This window comes from Pteropus medius, unplaced genomic scaffold (assembly GCF_902729225.1).
Source record: "Pteropus medius unplaced genomic scaffold, Ma_sr-lr_union100, whole genome shotgun sequence".
In the NCBI taxonomy this organism is placed as follows: Eukaryota; Metazoa; Chordata; class Mammalia; order Chiroptera; family Pteropodidae; genus Pteropus; species Pteropus medius.
Genome location: NW_024352787.1, coordinates 16676135 through 16686601, shown reverse-complemented (window position 1 = coordinate 16686601; position 10467 = coordinate 16676135). Strand labels below are relative to the sequence as shown.

At 45.3% G+C, this 10467-nt stretch overlaps 1 protein-coding gene across 8 annotated transcripts in view; it reads right to left on the bottom strand.

Annotated features, from left to right (window-relative positions):
- Nucleotides 1–4229: 4229 nt before the first annotated feature.
- Nucleotides 4230–10467, bottom strand: part of GLI3 (GLI family zinc finger 3) — a 268706-nt gene continuing 262468 nt past the window's right edge. For all 8 annotated transcript variants that reach the window (XM_039849280.1, XM_039849281.1, XM_039849282.1 and 5 more), the window contains one exon: nt 4230–9764. In XM_039849280.1, coding sequence (XP_039705214.1) covers nt 7432–9764 — 2333 coding nt within the window. In that variant the 3' untranslated portion in view covers nt 4230–7431. The remainder of the gene's footprint in view (nt 9765–10467) is intronic.

Below are 10467 nucleotides of genomic sequence, written 5' to 3'. Positions count from 1 at the left end.
CCAGTTGGCTACCTCCCTCTCCTCTGGGAATGCAGTGAATCACACCTCCACAATGCACTTGGCCCTTGCACGTCCTGAGGGCTAGAAGCCAGCATCTGCCAGCTCAGAGGAGCTGCAGTCAAAATGCTAAGCATGGATCAGTGCAGGGCCCTAGAATTTCTGAGTGCCTGAGGCTTCACAGCCGCAGGGGAAGAATACTGATCTGGGAATGGCAGAATTCAAAACTCACCAGGCTGCTTGCAGGGTCAAGTTTTCTCTTTCTCTCTTTTTAAGGGCCTTTGCAGGAGAGGACATTCTCAGGTAAGCAGAGCAAAGGAGTGAATCTGCTTGGTTCTCTTCCTGCCTCACCCCCTCCCCCACTGCAGAGAAGGCAAACCTCTGCTTCTTAAGATCTCTAGCTGTTAGGACATTAGTAGAATACCAGGAGCAATGCACTGGGTCGGGAATAATACCAGGTGCATATCTGGTGGTTTTATGTCAATGGCTCAAGGTCAGAGAACCAGAGGTGACTGCTGCAATATCCCTTTTACTGTTGGCATCAGAGACACACGTTCCAAGGCTAGATCTTTTACAAAAGCAGGGAGAGGATAGGGTTTCGGCTGCCTCTAGTTAGAGTGACCAGGGAAAATTTCTGTAGATAGATCTTCAGCATAAAGCCCTATGAGACATAGCAGAGCAGGAGGAAAATAAAGTCAATTTATGCAGCTTCCTTCCCTGCTTGGTAATGCTCAACCAGTCAGCAGCCACCTCTCTGCCCAGAGAGCTCTCAGGCGAGGCTGGCCCATTGTTCAGTGCTGGCTGATGCTCCTTTCAACTTGATCGCAGACTTACCAGGCCACCTCTCACTGCTCACTCAACCACGGCTGGGAAGGCACAAGCAGAAGGGACACTTGGGAGCAGGAGGGAGGTATGAGTTGAGCCCCACAAAGCTGCAGCAGGTAGAAACAGAAGTAAGATTGGGGAATTAGCCTATTATCTTACTAAATTGTCATGGAACTTGTAAACAAAATAACCCCTACAGCACTATTAACTGGGAATTTCGACTAAGTTTCTTGCTTACTTGGTGAAAAGCCAGTGATGAAAAGCTCTGTCTATGGACCCTTGCACTCCCCAGCAACCCCGCTAACTTGGGGATGCCTTTGCAGGGCTACCTGGATTTCATCTCCTGAAGGCTGGAAAGAAGCTAGAGCAGAACCCACCACTGCACTTGCTTGCTCATTCTCCAGCTTCTCCAGGAGCAGAGCAGCTCTAGGTCTGAGCTATTCTTAGGGCAATCCCGCACCCCCTCCCTTCCACATGCCAGCCACCACTGCCAAAAGATATTTTTAAGCTATTTTTCCTGAAAAGATCAAAACAATCTTCCACTTGATGCCCAGTAAATCTAACCTGGATCCTGCAGGGACATAGCAATGAGTAATTTACTTTCTGCTTCATGCTGTTCACTCCTGTCACCCACTCCCTTGCTCTCTCTACTTATTCTAAAGGCCTGGTTCGTGTGCAGTGAGCTTCCTGACACACACCAAATCCCACTGCATCTTCAGAGGTCTCCTCAGTCTCTTAACCTCCTGTATGCATCCCACACATCTGTCCAAAGCTGCCCTCATGCTTGCCTCCTTGCCTTGTCTCCCAGGACAGGAAACTGGCCATGATTATTAGTTCCAATGCTTGCTGTTTTCTTTAGCATCAACCACCTCCTGTGTTCTGCCTCTTTCTTATTAGATGATTAACACGGTCAAACCTCTTGCATTGAAGAAGGAAGAAAGAAAGGAAGTAGCGATGGAGGGAGGAAAAAGGAACAACCACAAGAACCCAACTATCCACCTCTCCTTGACCCACTATCTCTTTCCTTTCCCTTGGAAATATGTATTTAACACCCTCAGAGGTGCACATTTTTCCCATGTCGGTACCACCACTGAAATTGTCTTTTAGAGGATAGGAAGCATCACATCATAGATTAATTGCAGTGCTTTCTTTCTTTCTTAGTGGGAACATGGAGTAACATGTCTTAGTACTGATGACATCTTGGATGTGATGAAATGTGGCATGCTACTTAAAAGAGAGCATTGAATCCCCTTTGTGTCATGTGTTGTTTGATCCTCAACTACTGTACTATTGTTTCTGTTCCCAACCACCTCACTGAAAATCACTTTTCCATGGTCACCCAGGGGCTCCTCTCAAAACCAGTATTTTTCAACCCACGTTTTATTGGACCTGTATTGTTTTTGACGTTGGCTTCCTGAAATTGGGCACCCCGTTTCTAGAGCATGCTGTCTCTCCTGCCTCCTGACTTCCCTTTCCCCCCCTGCCCAGCCCTTCTCTTAGTCCATGGGGCCAGGGTTCCTGGGGGTATATTCCTTAGTTCTCTCATTCTACACTATACCAGTAATGGCAATCTTACCACTTGCTTCATCTGCCACTCGTGTACAAAAGCTTTCTAGTCTGGGTCTGTACTTGCATCTATCTTCTGGGCACCTGCCTACAGTGTCTCTCTCTTTGTATTTTCATTTCTTAAACCAGAGCCTCCCAACCTGGAACCATTTTCTCCCCAAGGGATACGTGGTAATTTCTGGAGACATTTTTGTTGATTACAACTTGTGGGATGATGTCACTGGCATCTAGTGGGTTTTGGCCAGGGATGCCACTAAATATCCTACATAGGACAGTCCCCTACAAAAAAAGAATGATCTGGCCCAAAATGTCCATAAAACTGAGGCTGAGAAGCCTTGCCATATGCACTTCAGATGGGTAATGCCTCACACTGAACTTCCCCTTGAACATCTTCCATGTGCCATGCCACTGTGTTCGGTGATTACGTCTGTCCCCCTACTGGGCTGAAAGCTGATAGACACATTGTGCTTTATTCATCTTCTCAACTTTAGTCCTTGTCAAGGAATCTGAATGAAATACAAATATCCAACAGCATTGTGAATTAATGGAATGTGTAACTATTGTCTGTGTGATATCCCCAGAGAGAAACTAAGTTCTCTGAATGCCAGGACCATCGTAATCTACCACTAGGTGTTGAGGAAGGCAGAAACAGTGAGGGAAAAAGTGGAGGATTTGGGACAGGTGCTAAATGTGTAGAATCTAAGATATCATGCCTCTGCTGGCCAAGTATGGGTTAACGCCTGTGGCCACACCATCTGCGGCAAGGGGGGTGGTGGGGGGCGGCGGGGGCAGCGGGCAGGGAAGCCTAAAAACAATTTAGATTCTATTACACTTTTTAAAAATTGTAAAGAGGTTGAAGAAGTAGGGAGAGAAGGTGTATGTTGGTAAAATGTGATTTCAAAAAAATAAAAGTTAAAATTAAAAGATGAGCCCAGATCGTATTTGGAATAGTAAACACACTATGAAGTAAAACCAAAGGGGGAACACTAGCATGAAAATAAAGAGAAAATCCTAGATGAAAAAATGATAATTTCACACCGTTAATTTTTTTCATCTATTCTAGCATTCTATTATATTCTTATTTGGGTAATATATAACATCTTTGAATTCCCAAAATTAGAATAAATTTTTATGATACCATATGGCTTGCAGCTCCACCATTTTACCTCAAATTTTGCTTCCTTCATGTTTTCTTCACAGGAGGCATCTATTAAACAAAGCTGTAAGCTGTACCTGAGTGCCTGCTCACACAAATTGTAGGAGTCTGTGTCATGTTCCCCATTCCCCTTTGAAGCCCTGAGATAGACAACCAGTGCCCCTGGCTGCTTGCTCAAAGGACACTATTTGCTGCTACTCAGAGGAAGGGGACCATTTTGGAGTCTTTTATGACAATCTGGATAATACTGAAAAAAATATATAAGAAAAGATAAATGAGAGAAATCGCTTACATTTCTGTCCAAAGTTAGTTATTAAAAGCCACATAAAAGTAGGCTTGTACATGTCAGATTTTCTGTTAAGATGTGTTATACCTTATGCCCTTTGAAATGAGAGCAATATAAAAGAGGGACAAGTTGTTAGACAGTAAATCTTATTCATGTCCTTCCACATAATTTGGCAAAGTGATAACATTAAGAAAAACTGGTGTGCCCAGGCACACGCCCTCACCCTTACTAGCAGGGCATGTCAGCATCTCACTCTCCACCTTAAGGAGAATGGGATCTGGGTCTCAGAGCACAAGTCTGCTCAGCTAGTATGTGGGGGATTGATCCAAACTGCAGGCTCTGAATTTTTTCCAAAGAAAGCACTCTTTCCATTCAGCTATGAATTAAATAAACAACCCATAAAATTTCAGTACAAAGAGTTTTTTATTGACATTATAAGAAACATTATTCTTTCTCTTTGTTACAAAAAGGACTAAGTGGTTTTGAAAGCAAAAGTCGAGTCCATCTGTGGCCGCTACAGGGTGAGTACAGGGCATCGCTCAGGATGCAGGCAGATCTGAGGAAGGCCCAGGGCCGTCCACATCTGGACACTATGCCTACAATACTTAAATGTATTTACATGTCTTTCTTTTAAAAAAGGATTACACATTTTATTTTTTTTTAAAAAAAAATCTAAAAATGGTGAAAAAAATTAACTTGTATTTTATCTTACATGTTTGCAGGATACACAACAGTAACTTCTCAGAAGAGAACATATTCCTATCCGTTCAAAACTACACGGGAATCCAGCTTACAAGACAGCTCAGACTCTGCTACAATTGTGTGCTCTTAGCCAGCTGGGAAGTGCACAGTTTCAAGCTCTTATTGGGCAACATCAAATGGTCCCTCCCATGAACACAATTAACATAAAATAAGGCACATACATTGTAAGAATCAAAACTCTGTGGCTCAAGAAGATGAGCCAAAGTGTGAGGAACAGGGATAGTCTAATCAGTTCTTTAGAAAATAAAACAAAATAGTTTGACAAGTAAAAACATGTTTTAACAAAGTTGTTAAATGGAAGTACCACATAGGAGCCTGCATTACAAAGTAGGATGTGATACTAGTGAGCTGATGGAGAGGAGGTTGGAAGCTGGGGATGCATCCTACCACAGGAGATGCCAAGTCTACAGAGCTCCATATCCAGACAAGACACTTCTAAGTGACCCCAAAAGACCTTTGTGCCACTCACTGACTGTCACAACAGATCGATCCTTCTGAGAAAAGCCACATATTGAGCTGAAGTGTGAAGGTCCCTGCAAATCTAAAGGCAGTAGCAAGAAAAACAAGTCTGAAAAGAAAAAGTAAACAAAGGGGACAACTCAGAGAATCATCTGAAACTTGAAAACAAACAAACAAACAAACAAAAATCACCACACAGCAGAGGCACAAGGTGACAACAGTGCTCATCTCAATTGCTATTCCCTTCCACATGGCGCAAAGATATGGGAAATTATGGGAACTGAGAAATGCGGGTTACATCCAGGAATACTACTGGAAAAAGGTGGAAGGGGAGAGGGACTGGGCCAAACCACAAGAGCAAGAAAGGTAATACCAGGACTTGGGGATTTGGGGAATGGGACATTGATTTTGTGACTGAATCACGACCTGTTTGCAAAACACAGAAAAAGCCTTGCTTTTCCCATTGAAAAGTAATAGAGACTCCACTCTACTGAGCTCAGATCAGTAGCTGTCTTTTGCTTCTGGGCTCTGTTCCAGAGTAGATGCATCCTTTGATTTAAAAGAAGGTGCTGCAAGCGAGAGAATGGCAAGATGTTGATTAGAAATCTCAGCATCTCTCTGCTGATCTCAGGAACATCCAGTTGAAAGCAAACCCAATTGCCTTGGCCACAATGTTTCAAAGGGAAATTTACCTCCATGCAGAGATTTTTTATTCAAATGAGAGAACAGAAACATAAGAAAAATGGGATGGTCCTAACATTCTTTCTGTTACCTAACATTTTACTGTATCTGATACTGTCTTTCTAAAACCAATTTAAATGGCAGGAAGAAAGGGAAAAAGCCACACAATTAAACCATGAATCACTGTGGATAAATCCAACTCCAGGATCAATGGGAAGAATACAGCAGGTAGTTTGATGTGTTAATATTTTATTTTACATATTTTAAAAAGTCTACATATTTTAAAAACTAAAATGCTGGATAATCCATGTACTCTGTGCACACACAGTATGTCTTTTATGTGTACCCACTGCACATGGGAAGCAGCTGCATTTTTTCAATCTTTAAATGTTTTAATCTAAAATAGAGGATAGATTAAGTCCAAATTAAGGACTAACTGCATAGAACATTTAGGTTCTTAAATGGATGCATTTAATAGATAAAATATATAAAAAAGAAAAAAAAGGCATCCAACAGCTTCTAAACATCCTCCTTAGTAACTAAACATCCTCCTTCGTCTCTCAAATACCAAAAGTGGTCAAAGCTATTTATTCTAATTATCATTGTATGGGAGCTTTTTCTGTTACAACCAAGTTTTGAAAATCTCTGAAAATAGAGTGCTTAGAACAGAAGTAGTCCTTCACTATAGTTGGATTAACATATGTAAATGACTGTGGGCTGTGGGGTTGTTTAAATGCCTATGTTTTCAACTATATATAATCAATTCTCGGTTATCTATGATAACAGTAAAGAGATGGAACAAATCAATACAGCAAACCCACAAATATTCCCCAAACTAATTCTACCCAATAGCTCCAATCTACAATCTACCTAATTTACCAGACCAGATGAAAAAAGCAGTGCATCTGAACAGTGCGCTAAACAGCACTGAACATTCACGAGAAAGGAGAAGAGGCAAAGTAGATAACTGAGAACTGACCATACAGATATACCCCACAAAGCACACTATGAACAGGAAGAACTTTACATCTAAACTGTGAGCAAACTATTTCATTTCAAAAGCCTCAAATTTCCATTTGTGTACAACTGCCAAAAGTATACCATGAACTGAATTAGGGGCGGGGAGCATGTCAAAAATTTGCGATCAATGCTACAGTGCACCCACAAAAGATTCTTAACTCACTATCCATATTCTGATTCTTGTGCCTAATATGGAAATTTTAAAAAACCAAAAAACCAAAACAAATGTTGAACATATGTAAAGGGAAATTTTTAAAAGCTAGACATGTGACCCCTTGGTCAAAGGCATACCAACTCCTATTTTCTTTGAGTAACAGAGAAACATGTCAAATCCTTTAGACTGACCTCTTTGAAAAGAAAGAAGAACATGCACAACACACATTTACATTGGTTTACAAAAAAAAGGGGGCAGGCTAACAGTTTTTTAAAAAGTGGGTGGTTTGAGTATAACAATACTGATTCAAACTGAAATGGAAGACAGTTTCTCCCTAGAATACTTTAGGGTTTTTCAGAGTCCTTTTCCATAAAAGGAATATACTTGAAACACATCCCAGTTAGGTGAGATGAGATTGCTAAAATACATACAGAACTAAAAAAACAAACCAGCAAAAAACTGACTCAATTTAATCTTTTAAACTCCTAAAGTTTCACGTTTGTTGGCAGTCTTTTTTCCTAGCGCCTATTGCATAACTGCAAGGAATTTGCTTTCTTCCGCAAGGGAGGTCAACAAAGAACTCATGTCCCCAATGGCCATGTTGGTGGTGCTCACAGACAGTGCTGGCAATGGGAGGGATGTTCGTGGTGTCGTGAGGCGGGAGGAGTTATGGGAAAGGTTCTGAATGATACTTGGGCTCAGGGCTCCTGACATCAGGCTGGCGTGGTCCCCGTCATCTATGATTGCGTCAAAATCAATCTGCACCCCTTCCAGATCATGGTTGTCAAGGCTGTCAACTGTGCTCGTCACCTGGTTAGCACCTGGGGAAAGTAATTCAGAGTTTTCGGTGCTGGCCCCCTGTAGCAGGCAGTTGGCTTCTGAAATAGAGAATGAACCAGTTTTCATGTCTTGCTGACTGAAGCCAACGGTTTGGTCATAGAACTGACCAGAGTAACTCTGAACATTAGAACAGAGCTGATGAGGCTGCCCTTGCATCTCCATCTTGATGCCATTCACCCTACAGGTCTGACTTGTGTCACTGTGCTGTCCTGGCTGTAGAGTGAGGCTGCCTCTCGGCAAAGCCTGGCGCCTGTTGCCTCCATAGCCGGCACATGGCTGGTAGCCCCTGACAGCTGCCAAGCTGGACAGCTGGCCCCCAATGCTGGGAGGCCCTGGCAGGCCGCTCTCTGGCCCTTGATAGATATGGATGTATGAGGTAGCGCTAACCTGCTCTAGCATCTGCTGCCCCGCTCGGCCTGCCCCCTGGTGGTGTATACTTTCACTGAGTAGCTGATGAGCCAGGTAGCCCTGTCCCATCAGGTCTCGAGTTGGCATGCCATTCACTGTGCCACCAGCTGACTCATTGGGCAATATCGACAGGTCGAAATCTGGCTGGCTCCCGTTCCCTTGCATGGTGGTACTTCTCAGCTTTGCAGCTTGACTCCCAGCACTGCAGGCACTGTCGAGGGAGCTGGGGGCCCCAGGCTGCCTGGTGAGATAGTTCCCAAACTGCTGGACCTTATAAGGCTGTTCATGGAAGGCATTTCCATTGGTGCCAGTCCCGCCACTGTGGCTCACCAAGTGTTCTGGGCCGCCGTAGGCACTGCCATGCTCCCCAAGGGTCTGATAGCCCCCTGCCTGGCCAGCCCCATTCCTCAGGGGATTCTGTGGGTGGACGCCCATGTTGCTGTATAACCCGAAGCCTCGGGCTGGCTGTGCTGTGGACCTCTGGCCACACTTCAGCCTGGAGGAGGACAGGTCAGCACTGCCAGAGCTAACCTCGTTCCACTGAATGGGCAGGTCGGCTTTGCTGGCTTCAGGGCAGGGCTGCTCCAGCGTGTGGTACTGCTGGCTGGCGTGGCTGTCTGGTAGCCCAGGAGAGTCAAAGTTGCTGTGCCCGTTCCCCAAGCCAGGCCCGTGGGGCAGTTTGCGGTCGTCAGAGATGTCGCTCTGGAAGTGCTGCTCATACCCAGCCTGGTTCTGGGAATTTAAATACTGTACCACATCATCCGGCAAGAAATCCTCATCATTCAAGTTCACATCAGCGTCCATGGTCAGGGACTCCAGGGTGACATTCTCAGTAATGCTCGGAGGACAAGGAGAGGAGTGGAAGTGGCGGGACTGGCCACCCTCAGGTCGTGTGTAATTCTGAAGCACTAAGTTACGTTTTTCCAGGGATGGAGGCAAAACCAGAGGGTTGAAGCTGCTCAGGCTGTTGAAACGCTGCACCCTGGGCAGAGAGAGGTTCTCCGAAACCGTCCTTACTGGGTCGCTGGCTCTTCTTACACTGTGGCTCAGCGTATCCTGGGGCAGCAGAGGGCGCCGGCCATAGATGTGGGTGCCCCCATCGCTACATCTTCGAGGAGGGTGTACAGGGGGCAGGGCCCCTGTAGACTCCTTCCCATCCCCGAACAAGGCCATCCTGGTCTTCAGGGTCATCCTCTCCATATTGGGCAGTGGTGTGGGTGGTGGTCCGCCTGTGGCGGCGGCATACTTGGCTTTCAGGCGGTACTGCTGGGCTGGCGTGAGGGTGAGTAGGCTAGGCGGGCCATCATTCTGGCTGGCTTCGCTGGACCTGCGTGAGGCATCGGTGGAGATGGGGTCATAGGAGTCGGCGACACTTACATTGTGGGGCCGGCCCTCGGCCTGGGATGCCTCGCTGGACCTCCGGCTGGAGAAGCAGGGAGAGATGCCCGAGGAGCGGCGGCTGCTCAGGTAGGCAGAGCTGATGGTACTGGTGCTGCTGTCCCTCCTGTTGAGCATGTTCAGCATGGTGACATCAACCCCAGAAAGGTCACTTCTGTTAGGGAGGAGGGTCATGGGCCCACCCAAATTGCAGCTGTTATTGGGCTGGGTACCTGCAGAAAGTGTGGCAGAGATGAATTCATTTCAGGATGACTTAAAAACAGGCCCAGTACATGGTAAAGGGCCAAGTAGTAACTATCTTATGTTCCCCAGGCCAGACAGTCTCTGTTACAGCTACCTGCCTCTGCTGTGCAGCACCAAAGGGCCACAGGCCATAGTGAAGAACTGGGTGTGGCTGGGGGCGGGTGACAATAAAACTTCATTTACAAGCCCACAGACAAAGTTCTGGGACTCCTGACTTAAAGTAACACCACTCTGGATCAGTTAAGCAACTCATAGGCCTAATGCAAGGGCAGAATGAAGAGCCCCGGATGTATACACAGTGCTGAAGTTATAGGCATGTCCGCAGGCTGAAGGCATTCCAAGATTTCATTCCACACTCAGGGCTTGATGTGACATCCTATGAAGGTATATCACACCTGAGTGGTGGGGTGGGGAGGTTCACCCTTGGGATGTGCTCCAGGCATTCAGTATGACCTCAGAAGCAAAAACTGACTTGGGCTGACAATGCAAAAGGTTGTTTGCCTTTCCCTGAACTGGACAAACATCAATAAGGTGGCTCCTAATCTTCTACTTTTAGATGTGGAAACAAGAGACAGGTGTTGACCACAGATGCTTCTGTTCTTGGGATAGCCTCACCTGGTCTAATAGCTATGATTTCACTATCAGAATACAAGATATGCAGTTTTACTTTTT